The following is a 20,088-nucleotide window of genomic DNA, read 5'->3' on the forward strand; positions in this document are numbered from 1 at the left end:
AGCTTTAGATCCCTTTTAGGATGAGGAAGCTGACTACCTTAGGTAGCTTGCTTAGGTCACATAGCTAAGAAGTGGTAGACCAGGATTCAAACCCAGGCCTATCTCATTCTAAAACCAATGTTCTTCATACTCCTTGGCCATGCAGTATTTGTTTTGTTTTAAAAATTTTATTGCAGTACAGTTGATTTACAATGTTGTTTTAGTTTCAGGTGTACAGCAAAGTGGTTCAGTTATACACATACATATATTCATTCTCTTTCAGATTCTTTTCCCATATAGGTAATTACAGAATACTGAGTAGAGTTCCATGTGCTATACAGTAGGTCTTTGTTGGTTATCTATTTTATATATGTAATATATATGTATAATCCCAAGCTCCTAATTTATCCCTCCCCTCCCCGACATTTCCCCTTTGGTAACCGTCATGCACTATTGTTTTTTCACCAGGGAAATTAGGTGTTCCTTGACAATCTTCTATCCCCAACATTGGTCTGAGTACCTGAGACCAAAGGATGGTCTGGAGGTAGTGCCTGCTTCTTTTTTTTTTTTTTTTTTTTTTTTTAATACTTATTTATTTATTTAGCTGTGCCGGGTCTTAGTTGCGGCATGTAGGATCTTCGTTTTGGCATGTGGAATTTTTTTTTTTTTTTTTTTTAGCTGTGGCATGCAGGATCTTTAGTTGCGGTACGTGGGATCTTTTAGTTGCGGCATGCGGATGTATTTCCCTGAGTAGGAATCGAACCCGGGGCCCCTGAATTGGGAGCACGGAGTCTTAACCACTGGACCACCAGGGAAGTTCCTTTGTGCGTGCTTCTTAGTACCAATAAAATTTTGGTCCGCATGATCTTTGCTCTTCTCTCAATTTACCTAGACTGAACAGGAGTTACTTTTTCTTTCTGCAAGTTTGTGTGTGCCCTGCCCTCTAGTGGTTTTGACTTGCAATGCAGCAATGACCTTGAGTGTAACTAACCTTATGTCTTACAGTTCTTTCCATCCCTTAAACAGGGATGTCCTTGCAATACTGGGCACTGGTGCCCTAAGATTCTGGGGTACTGACACCTTCCCCAGTCTGAGCCCTAAAGGCATGGTTTTTCAAACTTTATTATGTACTTCTGATTGAGACGCTGGAATCTGAATTTTTTTTTTTAATCTGAATTTTTAACAAGCACTAGATAATTCTGATGCAGGCAATGTGCAGTCCACATCTTGAGATATAATGTTCTGTAACAGCTCTATTCCCAAGTGCTCCATGAATCCCAACCCAAGCACACTTGGGCTTTAGGGAATCTGGTATCAAATTAGTCACTCTCCTTCGCCAAACTCGGTACTGAGTTTCTGGGAAGTCATGGCTTGGAGGGTCAGGGAGGGAAGCTGTAGCAGCCCCAGCAGTCAGCCCATGCTGAGTGAGGTTAGCTCTTGCTGATCTGGCAAGGAGAAAAGTGAAGGAAAGTAGTGTTTAGTGCACCAACCGTGGGCCACGTACTGTGCTAGGTGTTTTCAAACATATTCCTTTCTAAAACCCTACAATAAGCCATGAGTTTATTATTCATTCAATTTTGTAGATGAGGAAATTGAGGCTCAGAGATGTTAAGTATCTTCATCAAGCTCTCAGCTGGTAAGAGTTGGAATGTGAATCCAAGTTTGTCTAACTCAGTGGTTCTCAATTGAGGGTGATTTTGGCCCCCAGGGGACATTTGGTCATGTCTGGTGACAATTTTGATTGTCGTGGGGGGGGGTGCTAAAGGCATCTAGTGGCCCAGGGCTACCGCTAAACAAGCAACTATGTACAGGACAGCTGCCACAAGAAATTAGCCAGCCCCAAATGTCAATAGTGCTGTGATTGAGAAACCCTGGACTCAAAGCCTGTGCTTTTGCCCTATAGGGTGGGAGGGTGGGGACATGGAAAGTTAGAACAAAATGGGAAAGGGCCTACCCCAGGGCCTTGGGTGAGAAGGAAATGGGACTTTTATGCTAAGGATAATGGAGAATGGGGGCAGCTGGTGAGATTTCTCTTTCTTCCAAGCTTGGCCAAGACCCTGCTCAGTTTCTCCCAACCTTGCCAAGTCAGTCCTGGGACTTCACACTAAGCTTGTCCTGGAGTGACCCCCGACTCCCAGCTCAGGGCTGGGGCAGAATGTTTACCTGGGTCTTCTGGCACAGGACTTCCCAGCCAAAGCGCCTGGTTCCTGGGGCCCTTGTGCTCCACCTGTAGCCCCTGGGAGGCCTCACATTAACACCTTTGCAGTGGGGGGTGAAAGTGTAAAACATGGAGCCGTGGAGGTCCAGGAGGTGTCTATGAACAGTTAGAAGTGGAGTAATGGGCAAAGCCAGGAGGATTCCCTTAGCAGGAGCCTCTCTCTTGAGCAGGAAGTAGGGGGCAGCTGGCCTGGGGAGCAGGGTTCTGACCCCGAGGAGGCTTGTTTCCACAGCCATTCCTCTTCTCTAGGTTTAGTCCTCAGCTTCACTGGACCTTCCCCAGTACCCATTCCTAGAGCACCCACAGAGCCAGGCAGCCACCATTCTGGGCCTCCCCAGTACTGGCCTCCCAACTAGACCAGGGGAGGGCGGGTCTGAGCAGACAGTGCCGACAGGAAATACCTCTCGTTCCAGGCTCAGAGCCTCTGAAGAACTAACCAGCAGACTGGGGGAGGGAGAGGGGGGAGAGAAGAGGGAGGGAGGAGAAGAGGGGGCAGGGGAGGGAGAGAGTCTTGGAGTGAGAGGAAAGAGGAAAGAACACTCAAGCAGATCCCCCATATTTGGGGTTTCATCTCCTTCCTTCCCTCACCACCCATGGGGGGGTGGGGATAAAGCGATAAAGGAGGGCAGAACTGGAGTAGGATGTGGTAACAGCTGATTCGTCCCCTGAGGTCACACTTCCCAACAATCAGCTGTTACTGGGGTGGAAGGCAGGAAGTTTCCTTAAAGGCACAATGTTCTGAACACAGGTTCGGCATTTAGGAGCTCCTAGGAGCCATAGCAATCACTTGGTGCAGCCCCTCTTTAATACGGAAGGAACTATCTCACACTCCAGGCTGTTATCTTCACCCCGCCAATTGGGAGCTTATGGAAAAGTCGTGGATCCCTCTCCACACGTTCCTCTTTGGTGGTGGTGGAGAGATGCGAGTGACTGAGGTGGGGTGGGTCTCAGACTTGCCGCTTTAACTAAGCGGTTCTGCAGCTTTTGCCAAGTCATTGGGTTCCTTTCCGTTTTTTGTGTTTTTTTTCCCCCCACTTTGGCCCATCCTCCCGCCCCTCTATGCTCTGATTGGCCTTTGGGGAAGGAGCAGCCTCCTCATTGGTCTCCACCTTTGAAAGCTCTTCCCTAAGTAGGCCTGAGTCGGTGAAAAGCTTCTAGGGGGCGGGACAGAATGGGGGTATTGGGCAGAGGACGGGGTTGCTAACCAGTTGCACTTTGGCCCGGCCCTGCCCCTAGTTACTGACCACAAGCCTTCCTTCTACCCTCAGGTGAAGACTCTGCTATAAATCTTTCGTTAGGAAGCCGCTGCTTGAGAGCCTTTGTCTCTCTGTGACTGGGGCGAGACATCTTCTACCAGAAGTCTCCTCTGATTAGGAAGGCTCCAGGAGAGGTGGAGTAGATCTCTCCATTGAAAGCTGGGGCCAGCCGAGGTGGGCAGTCCTCCCTCCCCCAGAAGCCCCCAGGAGTCCTCATTCCAAAGGAAGAGTCTGGCTGCCCTGGGGGCTGATTTCCACCCTCAGTTCTCCTCACTCCTGCTGCCTCTCCTCCTCCACCTTTCCTGACAGATCTATCGCCTCCTGCAAGAGTTCAGTGAATCCGTTTGGGGGCTGTCTAAAAGAACCACTCACGGCTCCAAAAAGGAGGGGCTGTAGCCCTTTAAGGACCTCGCCGGGATGGATTCAGAGATGGGTTTAAAAATGCCAACTCACAGAGCGCGCTGGATTCTGGGAACGAGATGTCAGACCGAGAACTACATTGACCAGTACGCACTGCAAACACACACGCCTTTACTTCCTTCTGCTTTTTAGGACTCGGGTTTGACGTAGCGACCCTCTAAGCACGTTAGCCTAGGCGGAGGGCTGAGCCACACCTTTTCACCTATTGGCCAGCTCGCGACTTGGTGGGCGTGGCCTAGCGCTACTCCACTCGGCAAAGGGTTGGCTTCCTTGCCAGTCAGAGCTAAGACGGTCGGGGAGGCGGGACCAGGGCTAAGCGCTGGCGCCCTCGAGTGGGTGTGGTCACGCTGCCCAGCAGTGGGCGGTGATTGGCCCTGGGCGGTGCAATCGCAGCTTGTGCGTCACGACGCCGCCAGCTGATCGCAGACTGTAGCCGGTGTGTGCTGGGCGCTGGGAAGAGACAGCGCCGCCGGCCGTGGGGATCGGACGCAGTGATTTGCTCCCCTACCCTCAGCACCCCCCACCCAGCACCAGGTGGGTGTGAGATGAGGTCCCGGCCGCACAGGAGGGAACCATGCTAACGGGGTAATGGGGGAAAGTAGGGTCCTGACGGCCACACCCTGCCCTTCCGGGGGAGGGGAGAGGGGGCGGCGGAGGCTCGGGAGCTCCGGGGGAGAGGGGCCTGGACCGGCTGGAGTAGTGTGTCAGGAGGTTTAAAGAAGGAGTCCGGGACAGTAGTCGTGCGGAGGGTTTTGCGGAGTAGCTGGGAGAAAGACGAGGGGCCGGAGGGCTGGGGGCGGCTAACCTCGGCGCCCTCTGGTCGAGGATACGGGAGCCGGCCTCCCAGCTTGGGGAGGATTTGGACTGGGCGGGTAGCGGGGAGGTGCTTTGCCTCTACCGGCACTCATTGGGTTAGGGCCAGTTGAGCGCCCTGGCAGGGAAGGGGTCTCTGGGCGGGCCGGCCCCTCCTCTCGTTCCCTCCAGGGAATGTTATGTAAGGGGGGAGGGGAGAAGAGTAGGGGGCGGCGGTGCGAGGGGCGGCCTTATGCAACCCAAAGGTTAGGGTTTCACCGCGGGTTGGTGGGGGGAGAAGGCAGGAGGAGAGCCTGGAAACTCTAACCGCCCCCCCTCCCCAGCCTAACTGGCCGTCTTGGGCCGAGAGAAGGTCACCTCTGCACCTCCCCCCAGCCTGTCCGGTTGTGGGGCCCCTAGCCCAGGCCTGGCCCTGACCGCCTGGGAAGCCGGCTGGCTGGGTGGGGCGCCTGGGTTAGTCATCACTGGGCTCCCTCTCTCCCCACCTCTCGGCCAACTCTTGGCCCCTCCCCGTGGCCTCTGGCTAGGCTATTGCCCCCACCTCCCTTCGGCTGTAGTTCCAGCCTCCAACTCATTTGGCCTGTCATCCTGGCTGTCAGACTGGGCTAGGAGCTGTCAGGGTGCCAAAGGGCTGATGGAGCAGCTGGTCAGAGGGTCAGTGACCTGGGCCCACCCCGCCCTGCAGCCAAGGGCACCTGCTTGGCACAGACTCTCAGCAGCAGCTGAGTCCTATGGGCTGAACAGAGCCTGCTCAGGCAGAGAGGAGTGAGAAGGAGTTGGACTGGTCACCTGGGAGAAGGAAGATACCACAAAGTTCATGCCTCCCAAGAGGGTTTTGTAATTTGAAAACCTCCCACCCTAATCTTTCTTACCCTCGGAGTATAGAAATCTCAAGGCAGGACCGCCTTGGCTCCTTAAACTGGCATGGGCCATGCCCTCGGACTAAGTGTCAGCACAGACCCATCCTCCCCAGCTCACAACCCTCAAGCCTGCCACACCCCCAGCCCCCTCCCTGGGCCATGCTGCAGGGCCCGGCTTTTCCTGCTGATTCATGCGTTGGAACTGTGGGGGCGGGGCTTGGAACTTGGAACAAAGTTCAGACATGGAGGGGACGGCAGACAGCCTGGAATTCATACCAGATGTACCCGGAATGTGCAAGCGGAATGCCTGGCATTTAAGAGTCCTGGGGAAGCTGCCCAACCACCCTGCCCTACCTCCCTCCCCTCCAGCCTCTGGTCCCCTGTCCTCTCCTCACAGTCCCAGGAGCCTCTGCTGACCTTCTTCCAAACCCTAGACCTCCTCCCTTCCTCACTCTTCCCCAGATGTAAGCCCCCCAGAACTCTTCTTCCAGCTGAACTCCCTGGGACCAAGTCAGTTGGGCTGATCCCTGAACTCGCATTTCTGGATCTCAGGTACAACTTCTCACCTAATACCTGGGTGACTGGTGAGGTGTGTCCAGGCTCCCGAGTCCTGCCCTCTCAGTGCTGAGGAGGCTGGAGGCCCCTGTGGGTAGCTGGGGCAAGGCGGCGGGGGGGGGGGGGCGCGGTGAGAGCAGATATGGGTTTCTACAGCCTTCAGTTCTGGAAAGAGAAGCAAGGAAATAGGTTTAGAGCTGCCTCTTGTCTCTCACTGAGGGGCTCAGGTCAGAGCCAAGAACCCTTCATCAGAAGGTTGACCATCTTCTGGGGCTGCACTTTGATGGCCAGGGCGACAGTGTCCCTGTGAGATGGCCCTGCTCAGATCTTTCCCATTTTTCTTTCCTTTCCCTTTAGGAACCTGTACCTCCCACATCCTCACCTGGCTGAGCCGCAGTAGTTCTTCAGTGGCAAGCTTTATGTCCTGACCCAGCTAAAGCTGCCAGTTGAAGAACTGTTGCCCTCTGCCCTTGGCTTCAAGGAGGAGGAAGAAGAGAAGAAGGAGCTGCCTTCCCCTCATCTGGAAGGTGACAGAACTGGGTCTGGGAAGGTCTGAACAGCGAGCGTGATGATACCTTTGGGAAAGGGAACCCTATTCAGCTGGAGGACCTTCACCCAGATTGAGCCAGCAGGAGAGAAAATTTCAGATTAGAGACCTTGGCTGAATTGGGGAATAGATGGCTCTGACTACACCCAAGGTTAGTCGGTCTCTGTGTGACAATGGGAAGAAGTGGAGCAAAGAAAACCCTGCCTACCCCTCTACCTAGATGTCTTTCCTGACCCTCCTTCCTTCCTCGTCCACCCTTCTTTCCTACTGGCCTTTTTCCAAGTTCAAAAGTAAGTTTCCTCTTCAGGGAAAAGGTCAGACTGAGACTCCCATCTGAGTAGTCATCCCCCTGCTCTTAATTTTTTCCCGTATTTCCTTAGTCTGGCCCAGACTCTAGATTCAGGGATGCTTACCTCTATGTGAGACCCTTAGACCTCCTGTCTCATCTCCTCCACCTGTGAGGTGGAGAATCGCACAGTTGAGCATGCGTGAGGGAATCAGAAGCCCACTTGTGTGGACTCAGAGCCTGGGCTCTCCTCCGCAGTGGGTGGGAACAAAACAGCTTTTCACATAAGCTATTGCCCTTCCCCCATCCCTGACCAGAACCCCAGGAGCTGGGGGTGGCGGTTGGAGGGAGGGACTAGGGTTAGACCAATGCAAGGGGCTGCTGGGAAATCAGTCTCTGCATTGACTTCCCACCACGCAAAGGTGGCCCAGGCTTCCCCTGCCTCCCAAAGCAGGGCTGCAGCCCCTGGTGGGGTTCCAGCTGCCACCGCTCTCTTCCCCCACTCACTTTTCCAGGATAGTGTGTGAGATTTTGCTCAGACCTGTGCAGGCTGGAAATTCTCCCCTCCAGCAACCAGAAGAGGTAGGTTATGGGATGTAATCCCTTTAGGGGCATCAGGCAGAGTAAACCTGCCACCCCCAGCTCCTGATCTAATGTCACTCTCAGGCTCAGGCTCTGGTGTGGTTCAGCCTTGGCCCAGTCGCCCTGTCTGAAGGTGACCAAGTTCAGGGGTTACAGGAAGCTGTTTGTTCTGTTCGGGGGCAGAAGTTGTGCAGGGAGCTGGGTCCTGTTCTCCATTTATGAGAAGCAGATTTAGGGCAGAGTAGATCACTGAACCCACCCTTCCGCAGCCTGAGCTGGATGTGTGTGGGACTGCGGTAGAGGGGGCTGCGTAGACCGAGTCCACTCAGAGGCTGCCACAAGGGTCGCTCTGTCCCTGGACATTGCTTCCGTCCTTTCTTCCCCTCCTTGCTTCACTGGCCACAGCGTCTCCCTCTAGCCTTGGGTATGTGGCTCTGCCATCCTCACCCATCATGGAGCAGAAATGAGGAAGAGCAGCCTGGGAACACAGAGGCAGGCAGAAGACTAGTGAAGGACCAGGCCTGGAGAGCACAGGGCCCTGTCTGGACATCTGCAGAGGGGGGCCCATAGAGGCCAGGAGAGCCCCAGGAGGAGGGAGGACGGCCAGCCTCCATCGAGGACAAGCTTCCAGCCATCTACTTCATTCTCCGTTGCTCTCCAGTCGTCCTGCCTCCCTCAGAGATGTGGGACCATGTTAAAGCGTCCTTGGCTTCATCCTGCTGCTTCCACCTCTCCCCACCATGTAATTTAGCTGTGAAAGGACATATGCAGAAAATTCTTAAAAGAAATTCAAATGGATTTCAATGTGTGGGAAAAAATGTGTGCTTCATTAGTAATTAAAGAGAGGTAAATATAGCTGAAAGCATTTTTCCTGTAGCAAACTATAACAGAAAAAAATAAGACCCAGCTATTGGCAAAGGAGTACTAAAATAACACTCTCTACATTGCATATGGGTGTACAAATTGGTACAGCCTTACTGATGTCAGTTTGGTAATATGTATCAAACATCCTAAAAGTTCCCATGGCCTTTGACCTAGTAATTCTACATCTGGGAATTTATCCTAAGGAAATAATTAAAGATTAGTTTAAACGATGTTCATCCCAGCATTGCAGTAGAGAAAAATGAGAAGCAACTATCTGGTTGGGAATTGATTTCTTTTCTGCTATAATTGAAATTTGCAAGAGGGGGTTGCTTAAGTAAATTATTGTATATCCATCCAGATGGTGGGGTGGAGTGCTGCGCAGCCATTAAAAGTCACGTAGAAGAACATTTGACTGGAAAGAAACATGCTCCTTGAACATTAAAAAGGTTATAAAAAATGGTGTATATTATGTGATCTCAGTTTTGTTTTTATACATAAAACAGTTTGAAAAAGACTGACGACATACTCCAAATTGTTAATAATATTAGTTATCTTTGAATGATGGAATAAAATAGTTGTCATTTTCCTGTTTGGTTTTCTGCAGTTGCCAAATTTTCTACATTAACTGTGTATGACTTTCATATAATAAAATTTTAAAAAATCAGTATAGGGCTTCCCTGGTGGCGCAGTGGTTGAGAGTCCGTCTGCTGATGCAGGGGACACGGGTTCATGCCCCGGTCCGGGAAGATCCCACATCCCACATGCCACGGAGCGGCTGGGCCCATGAGCCATGGCCGCTGAGCCTGCATGTCCGGAGCCTGTGCTCTGCAACGGGAGAGGCCACACAGTGAGAGGCCCCGCGTACCGCTAAATAAATAAATAAGAATCAGTGTAATTTTTTTTTTTTTTTTTTTTTTTTTTTTTTTTTTTTTTTTTGCGGTATGCGGGCCTCTCACTGTTGTGGCCTCCCCCGTTGCGGAGCACAGGCTCCGGACGCGCAGGCCCAGCGGCCATGGCTCACGGGCCCAGCCGCTCCGCGGCATATGGGATCCTCCCAGACCGGGGCACGAACCCGTATCCCCTGCATCGGCAGGCGGACTCTCAACCACTTGCGCCACCAGGGAGGCCCAGAATCAGTGTAATTTTTAAAACTTTTGGAGAGGTGAGTGTGGAAGAAATGAAGGGGTGCCCCCAGCCCCATTGGTTTAATGGGGTTTTGGTGGAGGAGGAGGGTTGTGAGAACGTTTCGGGGAGCACCTATTCGTTTATGAATTTTATTCTTTGGGAGTGGCTGGAATCCACCCTCTCGTGTAGAGGGAACAGCTCTCTGAATTGGTGACAGCCATCTAAAGAGGAGTGGAGGGCCTCCCTGGTGGCGCAGTGGTTGAGAGTCCGCCTGCCGATGCAGGGGACACGGGTTCGTGCCCCGATCCCGGAGGATCCCACATGCCGCGGAGCGGCTGGGCCCGCGAGCCATGGCCGCGGGGCCTGTGTGTCCGGAGCCTGTGCTCCGCAACAGGAGAGGCCACAGCAGTGAGAGGCCCGCGTACAGCAAAAAAAAAAAAATAAATAAAGAGGAGTGGAGTAAGACAAGGAAAACAAGTAAAAACCTGTCAGTCTTCAGGAGAAATCTCCCCGCCCCCAAGGCCGAAAGGTTCTAGAATCCTAACAGTCCTGTCTCTAAAAGCAAGATGGGTCTTCGTTTTTCTCTTTGATTCTGCCCCAATATTTTTTTTTTTTTTTTTTTTTTTTTTTTTTTTTTGCGGTACGTGGGCCTCTCACTGTTGTGGCCTCTCCCATTGCGGAGCACAGGCTCCGGACGCGGAGGCTCAGCGGCCATGGCTCACTGGCCCAGCCGCTCCGCGGCATGTGGGATCCTCCCGGACCGGGGCACGAACCCGTGCCCCCTGCCTCGGCAGGCGGACTCCCAACCACTGCGCCACCAGGGAAGCCCTGCCCCAATCTTGAGGTGACCCTGTGTGACCTCTCCTTGCCTCCTCAGATTGGAAGAGATACTCACTTTCCCCCTAACAGGTACCAAGCCCTGGGGGAGGGGTGCTTTTCAAGGCTATAGGGCTGAGTGGTTCCATTTTGCCTCCCCTTCCTAATAGTAAGGCTCCTCTGGAGGGCCCCCAAAAGAGCTTAGGGGAGGAGCCCCGGTGGGTCGCTTCTCCAAAATGGGAGCGGTTGTTCCCTATGAGAGGTACTGTGTAAGCGGGCAGGACTCCTGGAGTTACGGGGTTGCTGGGATGTGTTGAAGGTCTGGAAACCTCGGGAAGTGGTGGCTCTAAGGAAGTGATCTGCCCCCTTCCCCACAACAGAGACCGGGGTGGGGCGCGGGGCAGACTGGTGGCGAGGTGTAAGCACGTGGGAGTGGGTTGGCTCTGGCCTCTAACTTAAGGGCTGCGTGGGTGGCATGGGCCGGAGGAGCAGCAGGTGAGAGGTTAGAGACGGGAAAGTTAATGGGGCTGGGCCTCTGGGAGTGTCAGGTGAGATTAGTCATCCGTTTCTGGATTTGCGAGGACTTCGGGACACATGGGGCTTGGGAAGACCCCTACCGACATCCCGGAAAGCCTCCCTGAGCTCCGTTTTCAGGGTTTGGTCCCGGGAGGCCCCCTACCAGACATCCCCCGCTGGGGTGGGACACGATCGATTGCTGTGGCTCCAGGGGCGGTGGCCCCACGGCTGCTCCAATCACCACCCAGCCGGGGGTTGGGGGCGTGGACGAGCCCTGGAAAAGTTCAGGCGGAATCCGTAGGCGGGGCGGGCGGGGGAGTCCAGGGGCGCAGCCTTGCCGGGAAGCTGGTTCGCAGTCCCCGCAGGGGGCGTTGGATGTGTCGGGACTGAGAGCTCAGGAGCCCAAGGGACGGATCCGGACCTAGCCGGCCCGCCAGGCCATGGCGCCCTCTGGGCTCCTCGTGACCGGCGCCTCCTTCGCCGCCTTCCGGGGGCTGCACTGGGGGCTGCAGCTTCTGCCCACGCCGGGATCTGCTGCCCAGGACCGTTGGAAGTGGCGGAACATCTGTGTCTCCCTGGTTCACAGCCTGCTTACGGGGGCCGGGGCGCTGCTCGGGTGCGGGGTTTAGAGGTTTGGGAGGCACCGTGGTGAGGGTGAGATAGAGGGTTGGAAGGCTGGGATTAGAAGACCCGGCGGCACCTTTAGAATCAACGTGAGGCCTCGAGAGTCTGAGATGGGTGGGGATGTAGATGGGTGGGCGGTGTGGATACGTCCACGGCGGGAGAATAAGATCTGGGTCTGCACAAACGCTGACCATGGCTCTCCCATCTCCTCCAGGCTGTCGCTGTACCCTCAGATGGCTGCCGACCCGATTCATGGCCACCCGTCCTGGGCCCTGGTGCTGGTGGCTATATCTGTGGGTGAGTCTGCAGGGAAGGCTGGACCAGTTTGGGGTGGGGGACAACCTTCCAACGGTAATTCCGGGTCTCCTTTCCCGGCCCGGCCCGCCATGGGGTTAAATGTTTCTGGCGGCTTTACTGAGAGAAACTCAAGAGCTGGGAAAAGGAGGGAGTGGAGATTCCTCTCCAGACTGTACACTGGCTTGGGCGAAGCCTAACACCACCCTCCCCTCCTTGCCCCCAGGTTATTTCCTGGCCGATGGAGCTGACATGCTGTGGAACCAGACGTTGGGCCAGGCCTGGGAACTTCTTTGTCACCATTTGGTGGTGAGACCTGGGGAGAGGCAAGACAGGAAAGGAGGGATGCCTAGCCTGGGGTCCCCAATCTCTCAGCAATTTTCTGTCCTATGACTTCCCAGAGAGTCTGAGCCCTGCTGGTGCTTGATCCTCCCAACCTTAGGCTGAATTGGTGGGGGGAGGGGATTGACTGCTGGCCACTGCTGGGAGTCTGAGCACTGTCTATGGAGATTGTATTCCCACAGGTGTGGGAAACTTTGACTATGGAGCTTTTCTGAGAAGAGGGAGCCCCAGTATAGGGTGTGGGGATAGGGTGTGAAAGCACAGGAATGCAAATGAAGGGGGGTGGGGTTCCGTGCAGATGCTGCAGCTCCAGGGCAGACAGCCTAGGCGCCAAAGCTGCTTCAATTCTATGGAAGGGTTGTTTCAAGCCCATTCAGGCCCCTACCATAAGGTTAAGCGTAAGGTTGGGTTTCGGGAAGGGGGTGCCACAAAATGCTAGGGAACCCCTCTCAAGGACTGGGATATTGGAACATGATAGGTGGTAGGTCATGGAAAGTCCTCTGACCTCTGACCTTGGCTCCCCAGGTAGTGAGCTGCCTCAGCACCGCCATTCTCTCTGGCCACTATGTGGGCTTCTCTGTGGTATCTCTGCTCCTGGAGCTGAACTCCACCTGCCTGCACCTACGAAAGCTGCTGCTGCTTTCTCGCCAGGCCCCATCCCTGGCCTTCAGTGTGACCAGCTGGGCCACCCTGGCTACCCTGGCCGTCTTCCGCCTGGTTCCGCTGGGATGGATGAGTCTGTGGCTGATCCAGCAACGCCACCAGGTACCTATTGTTCTGGTCATCCTTGGTGGAACTGGACTGGTCACTGTGGGTGCTACGAGCATCACACTGGGTGTCCGCATTTTGGTCAATGATGTCCTTCGGTCTCGGCCCCGCCCACCCATCCCTGAGCACAAGGAAACCAGGGGCACCAGGACATGTTGCGATGGTGAGCCTGTCACCAGGGATGATTCTACTCTCAGCCTGAAAGACTGAAGAGAAGCCTCAGTCTCCTCCTCTGCCAGTCCTGGGGGAGGTAGAACCAGGACAAGGAGATGGTGGTCTTCAATGCACTGTCCCCCAGGGGTAAGGCCTGGACTGGGTTTTCAGTATCTCAGTTCCTCTTCCAGCTAACTCCTGCATTCCTAGGATCTGAGAAGAAATGCTAATATTCATGGGTGCTTGGGAACCTGGGCTATTGTTCACTGAATCCCATCATCAGTTGACCCGCCCTTTCCAGCAAACTAACTCCAGAGGTATAGCCTGTGTTACCAATAAAGGGTGGCAGGAGGCATGAAGCTGGATGAAACTGCCAATGGGAACAGAGACCCTTCGCTTTAGCCCAGGAATGGATGAGGAAAGATGAAGTCCTACTAGGATCAGAGAGAGATCTAGTACCAAAGGGGTGGAATTGGAGAGAAGAGAGACCTCACCTATGACCAAATGATGGCAGAGGGAGGAGGGCACAACAGGTGAACAGGTGCTATGCGTAGCCAGTAGGGATGGACATAACGGTTGCCAAGAGACAGAAGAAATTGGACCACAACAATTGCTGGTGATATTTCTGGTTCTCAAAGTCACACTATTCTGTTTGTACTTCACCCTAGTCCTATACTGAAGTCCAGAGCCATAGCAGGAACTCAGCCACCCATTCTGGGTGCCCAGTGTAGGGTCTTCTCAGGGCCAGGCTTTCATGGAAGAATGAGGGCAGAGGCAGCCGATGAGGTACGGCTTCCACTCGGCTGCAGAGGAATTAAGGAATATCTGACTCTTCTGGAATTCATCTGCAAGCTCCCCTTTGTCCCCTGCTGCTTCCACTGCATTTTTTTCTGTAGCACAAGACCCCTCCCTTCTTCAGGCAGAACATCCAGGTTATGGGAAGTTAAGCAGATTAAAGTTGCTATTCTACTAAACAATGGACAGAAATAGATAACCCTTAATTATCCACAGAAAAGATACATGAGCAAGAGCAAGAGTCAGGAAGATGAACGCATAAAGTGGAGCTCGAGAGAGACAAAGGGAATGAAAGCAACAGACATATACTGATTGAAGGACAGATAGAAAGAAAAAGATTTGCTTCAGAGAAGACACAGAGACGAAGAGAGATGGAGGGCAAGACAGAATCCTTGGCAGAAATAGAGAAAGTCTGTTATAGATGCGGAGAAGAACGAAAATCATAGAATTGGTTAAATGGTCATAAACAAAGAGGACAAGCAAAATGGAAATAAAGGCTGACAGGAAGGGATCCCAAAGGTGGAAGGTACAGATAGTCTAGACAGTGAAACGGGGAGAGTGAGTGACAAGGAGGAACCACCAGACTCCTGGGAGACAGAGGTAATAGTGGCTGGTAGATTAGCAGAGGGAGACGAGAGAGAGGTGGAAATAGAGATGAGGGGGATGAGTCAGGGGAGCTGAGAAGCAGAAGAACAGAAGGTGGAGGAGGCAGTCAATGGAAAGATTCATTGACAGAAAAAGCAGGCAATATGTTGAGTTGGAGACGGGCAGAAAGACAAAGGACAAACAGCTACAGTGCACAACACAGAGACAGGGGTTGACAGGAACTGAGAGGCAGAGACTGGTAGGACGATGAGAAGTAAGCATCGGGAATGTGAAATGACAGAAGAATAAGCAAAGGGACTGAAGAGAAGCACAGAAAACGGGGGTGGGGGAGGGCAGAATGGTGAAATAAACATCCAGAGGAAGGAACAAGGAAAAGGAGGGAGCACAGAGATGGAGAGAGGAAAAAGCATCGTAGAGACGGGATAAAAGAGAGAGAGGGATTGTGAGATATCCCCATCAGAGAGTCATTAAGACCAAAGCACAAAGGGGGGAAATGATGAACAGAGACTGAGGAGAAACTGCGACAGTTGGAAGTAAACGCAGGCAGAAAACAAGAGCAGAGGGCTTGAATGTAATCAGACTAAAACCAGAGATGCAAAGGTGTGGAAGTTGAGGTAGAGAAACGAAGCAGAATTCTGTCAGAGTTTGTCCTTAACGGACGTAGTATCTTCAAACCTCCATTTGCTATTTTAACCAAATGCCTTGATTAACAAAAACATTGTTTTCAGCTTTCGAAGAAAAAGAAATGTGACAAACCCATGGGAGGAATCTGTTCCCTATGTGTTCATGTCAGTATTGATTCATTCCCAGCCCTACACCTTTTCTTTTGCCACTGCCATGAATTCATGGTCCAAGTGAGTTCCCTTCTTGGGAAAACTTGGTAGTATCTAAGAAGGGTGCCCAAGAACTTGACCATTAGGGAAATATGGCTATTTCTATGCGTTAACTAGTAAAACCCATACAGGAAGGGATTAGCTACCTGTGCAGGTAGGACATAAGTGGACACTTGAAGAATTTGGGATCACACACAAATTTCCATCGTGGAGACCCAGTGAAACTTCAGGAAGGCAGGACTGGGATCGTGATTATAATTCAGTGGACGTCTCATCAACTGGACCAGTTATAGATGGTGGACCAGATAGAGATGAGATGATGGGAATCAAAGAGCAATCGTCAACTGGGAGCCTGGAAAAGAGAAGCTCAAAACTGCAGAGGCTGGCAGATGCTGTGTTTGGTACAATGAGTTGGGTCACCATGGTGGTGCTGTGTCAGACCTCACCATGGCCCAGTGAAGTGGTCCTCAAGACTGACTCCATCCATGCCTACTGAGCTACTGGCTAATGAATTCTGTCTTCTGGCACAGGGGAGGGGCTCTCCTGCATGGGAAACGTTGGTATTTTATGGTCTCAGAACACTATCCTGATCAAAAATTAATAAATTGCTATACAAATAATAGCATCAGTCTTTTGTGAGTATGGTTACTTTGAGTCACTTTTCTTGGCTCCAGTCGTATCCTAGTTTATAATGCATGCTGGATCATGGAAGATCCAGCATTTGCTGTGAGAAGATCTCTTGGCACTAACTCTTTGACCTACAAAGCCCTAAAGTGGGGACTTCCCTCATGGCACAGTGGTTAAGAATCTGCCTGCCAATGAAGGAGACAGGGGTTCGAGCCCTTGTCCGGGAAGATCACACATGCTTCAGAGCAACTAAGCCCGTGCGCCACAACTACTGAGCCTGCGCTCTAGAGCCCATGAGCCACAACTACTGAGCCCACGTGTCACAGCTACTGAAGCCTGTGCACCAAGAGCCCGAGCTCTGCAACAAAGAGAAGCCACCGCGATGAGAAGCCCGCACACCACAACAAAGTGTGGCCCCTTCTCGCTGCAACTAGAGAGAAAGGCCGCACGCAGCAACGAAGACCCAATGCAGCAATAAATAAATAAATAAATAAATAAATGTATTTTTTTTTAAAGCCCTAAGTGTTCTACGATCCTCTACTATGAAAAGACAAATCAAATGTATTCAGTAGAATGGATTTAGAGCAAGAGAATGGATTCAGACAATTTATAGTGATTCTCAAATGCCAAGAGTTGAACCCAAAAGAAGCTTTTAGCTAAATTTATCTTGAGTTAACAAGAAAATTAGGGAATTCCCTGGCGGTCCAGTGGTTAGGACTCCGCGCTTTCAATGCCAAGGGCGAGGGCTGGATCCCTGGTCAGGGAACTAAGATTCTTGCAAGCCACGCAGTGTGGCCAGAAAAAAAGAAGAAAGTCTTTTTTCTTTTCTAAACAGAAATCTCCATAACTGAATTGTCAAAGCATTGTTGTATATCAAATCTGTGTTTGTTTGGCTGAAGATTAGGAGCCCTCACTCTACAGGAGATTACACAAGGAAAGTTATTCTTTAAAGAACTGTTCCTTTATTGAAGTAAAGTATTTGTTTAGTATCTTTAACTTCAAGTCATAGCATCCTAGGCTGAACATGTGTTGTGCTCCTACCTCACGAGGTACCTTTGGATACCTTCTCTCATTTAATCCCACACAATAGAGACGCAGCCTATTTTTCAGATGAGGAAACCAAGGTAATTTCCTCAGGATTACCTAGCTAGTTAGTGACAGGGCCTGGACTTAAGCCCATATGTATGTTTATTTTCTATGATAGCACCTGTGTCCAACATCTGCTGTTTTTACCTGCCTAGCTCCTCTATCACTCCCCCTTCAAAGGGCATGTGACTCAGGCGTAGCCAATCAGAACACCATATCCTCTTTCCCTGAGATGAGCTCATGACTTAAGCAAAGCTATGAGTTTCAGCACCTTGCCGTCTGCTACAACTTTTGGCTGAGATGCACTGTGTGCTAACATTGCTAAGCCAGTAGGTTGATGTAAGACAGCTTCCCTGAGCATGAAGCCAAGACAGAAAAAGAGGATTCAAATATGGAGAGAGGGCCTCCCTGGTGGCGCAGTGGTTAAGAGTCCGCCTGCCGATGCAGGGGATACGGGTTCGTGCCCCGGTCTGGGAGGATCCCATATGCCGCGGAGCGGCTGGGCCCGTGAGCCATGGCCGCTGGGCCTGCGCATCCGGAGCCTGTGCTCCGCAACGGGAGAGGCCACAACAGTGAGAGGCCCGCATACCGCAAAAAGAAAAAAAAAAAATAAAAAAAATATGGAGAGAGATTTCTAGCATCATTTAAATATCTGGATCAAACTCTGCCTGAAGCAAGAACTTCCCCTGGACCATTCAGTTACACAATTCAAACAACTCCCAGATTTGGACTTCCCTGGTGCCTCAGTGGTTAAGAATCCGCCTGCCAATGCAGAGGACACGGGTTCGAGCCCTGGTCCGGGAAGATCCCACATGCCACGGAGCAACTAAGCCCATGTGCCACAACTAAGCTCTAGCCTGCGCTCTGGAGCCCAAGAGCCACAACTACTGAAGCCTGTGCACCTAGAGCCCGTGCTCCACAACAAGAGAAGCCACCACAATGAGAAACCCATGCACCGCAACGAAGAGTAGCTCCCACTCGCCGCAACTAGAGAAGAGCCCGCACGCAGCAACAAAGACCCAACGCAGCCAAAAATAAATAAACAACTCCCAGATTTGCTTGAGTATGAGTTAATTTTTTTCGCTTGTAACAGTGAGTCTTTACTAATACATCACCTTCAAGATTATCTTACCATTTCCTTTTTTAAAATCTTTTTTTTTGGTGGGGGTTGTGCTGCTCGGCTTGCGGTATCTTAGTTCCCTGACCAGGAATCGAACCCAGGCCCCAGCAGTGAAAGCGCCAAGTCCTAACCACTGGACTGCCACGGAATTCCCTTACAGAAAATTAAAGCCTAGAAAAGTTAAGTGACTTATCCAAGTACACCCAGCTAGTTTGTGGCACAGCCAGAAGTAGAATCCAGGGATCCTTCTTATACACTATTTTGCCCCTTTCTTTATGGGAAGGCTGAGGAATGGAGAAACTTCAAGGTAGAAGGTTGACAACTGAACATCAGTCAAATCAGATAAATTGTGTCTGAGGTGGTATTTATAAGTCAGGATGCTTCTTCGGTTGGAAAGCCAGACTTCTATTCACCAAGTATCGTATCGATTTCTGCACTTTTCAGGAATGCAGTAACCGTGCAGGGCAGAGGTCCGTTTCGGCATTCCCCTGCAGACGTGAACAGTGTTAATTCAGTGTTGAGAGCACATTCGTTCCCTGCCTCTAACCAGGTGGGGGACAAAACTTCCCTGGCCACACCTTCCACAGGAAGCAGACAAGGAAGTGATTCTCAGACTGAGTGAACTCTTTCAACTGAGATAAGAATGCAGGCCACATGGGCTGCATTTAGAAGTAGAAGAAAGGGAGTTCATTCTTGTAGTGGAAATGATGGGCCCTGCAGGGGTTCTTCCCCACCTACCACCACCCAAATCCCCCCAAAACAGGCTCTGGGGTAGTAACTGACATTCCAGGGATGGTAAATGATTCCTTTGGGTTAGACTTTGCCCCCTCGCTCTGGCCGGCCTGCCTGTGCCTTTGGAAGGATTCCTTCACCTCCTTGAACTCCACCGGTTGGCACTGCTAATCCCAGAGGCTGAGAGACTGGCACAGAGGCTCTCTCTGTCCCGGATCCCAGGTCAGGGCACTGCTAGAGGACAGAGAAGCCCAGGAACAGGGATGCCACAAATGACTGCTGCTGCACTGGCCCAGAGCAGCACCGCCAGTCAGCCCTTGTCTCCCTCTCCTCGGCAGCTTGTCCAACCATCATTTTCCTCAAGCTCCTGCCCTTCCGTCCCTAACCCTGGCTCTTCCTAGAATCCAAATATTTCCACCCTGGCAGCAAGCAAGGGTGGGGGACTGGGGGGATGGAGGAAATGGCGGGGGGAGCCTAGCCTAGGGCAGCTGCATTTCCTTGACATATATTGAATTTTAAAAATTCATGTGAACTTTGCATTCTGCTTCAAAATCTTTTCCTATCTATCTCTTTTAATATAAAATAACATTTGAAACAACTTAAAAGTATAATACTTGAATTTTTTTTTAATTTTACAAAATGTCAAGTGAAACTGTCAGTTTTACGATCCAGGAAGATGTGACATTCTATTTTGTGGCTCTAACTATTACTGGCACACTCCACCTTATTTCTCTTTTTTTTTTTTTTTTTTTTTTTTTTTTGCGGTATGCGGGCCTCTCACTGTTGTGGCCTCTCCCGTTGCGGAGCACAGGCTCCGGACGTGCAGGCCCAGCGGCCATGGCTCACGGGCCCAGCCGCTCCGCGGCATATGGGATCCTCCCAGACCGGGGCACGAACCCATATCCCCTGCATCGGCAGGTGGACTCTCAACCACTGCGCCACCAGGGAGGCCCCTTATTTCTCTTTTCAACAAGTATTTATGAACATCCTACTATGTGCTCGAACACAGGAGATATAATAGTGAGTAAACAAGTCAGGGACCAGGCTACAGGGAGCCTGCAATGAGGATTTTGTTAAAGTGGAAAACTGGAAAAATTGGAGTTATCCAAAGGAGGGAAACCAGAGGTAAGGGATGTAGAAATGGGTCAGCCAATGATCCACAGACTAATGAACTGACAACCTGGAGAGGAGGGGATTGTTGCATCCTGACATCCAAGGGATGTCCAGCATATTTCCTCCCAGACCTATACCGTTTCCTGTATGCTCCTGGT

At 51.7% G+C, this 20,088-nt stretch overlaps 1 protein-coding gene and 1 long non-coding RNA gene across 2 annotated transcripts; both read left to right on the forward strand.

Moving 5' to 3' along the window:
• Positions 1–4,299: 4,299 nt before the first annotated feature.
• On the forward strand, positions 4,300–8,371 carry LOC132478325 (uncharacterized). The gene is made up of 2 exons (XR_009530383.1): positions 4,300–4,407; positions 6,459–8,371. It is a non-coding gene; the product is annotated as an uncharacterized LOC132478325 (long non-coding RNA).
• Positions 8,372–11,207: 2,836 nt separating this feature from the next.
• Positions 11,208–15,229, forward strand: TLCD2 (TLC domain containing 2). The gene is made up of 4 exons (XM_060081688.1): positions 11,208–11,453; positions 11,676–11,758; positions 11,982–12,064; positions 12,623–15,229. The coding sequence occupies exons 1-4, from the start codon at positions 11,278–11,280 to the stop codon at positions 13,073–13,075; spliced, it is 795 nt and encodes a 264-aa protein (XP_059937671.1). The 5' UTR covers positions 11,208–11,277; the 3' UTR covers positions 13,076–15,229.
• Positions 15,230–20,088: the final 4,859 nt, after the last annotated feature.

The sequence above is a fragment of the Mesoplodon densirostris genome, chromosome 18 (genome assembly GCF_025265405.1).
Source record: "Mesoplodon densirostris isolate mMesDen1 chromosome 18, mMesDen1 primary haplotype, whole genome shotgun sequence".
Lineage (NCBI taxonomy): Eukaryota > Metazoa > Chordata > Mammalia > Artiodactyla > Ziphiidae > Mesoplodon > Mesoplodon densirostris.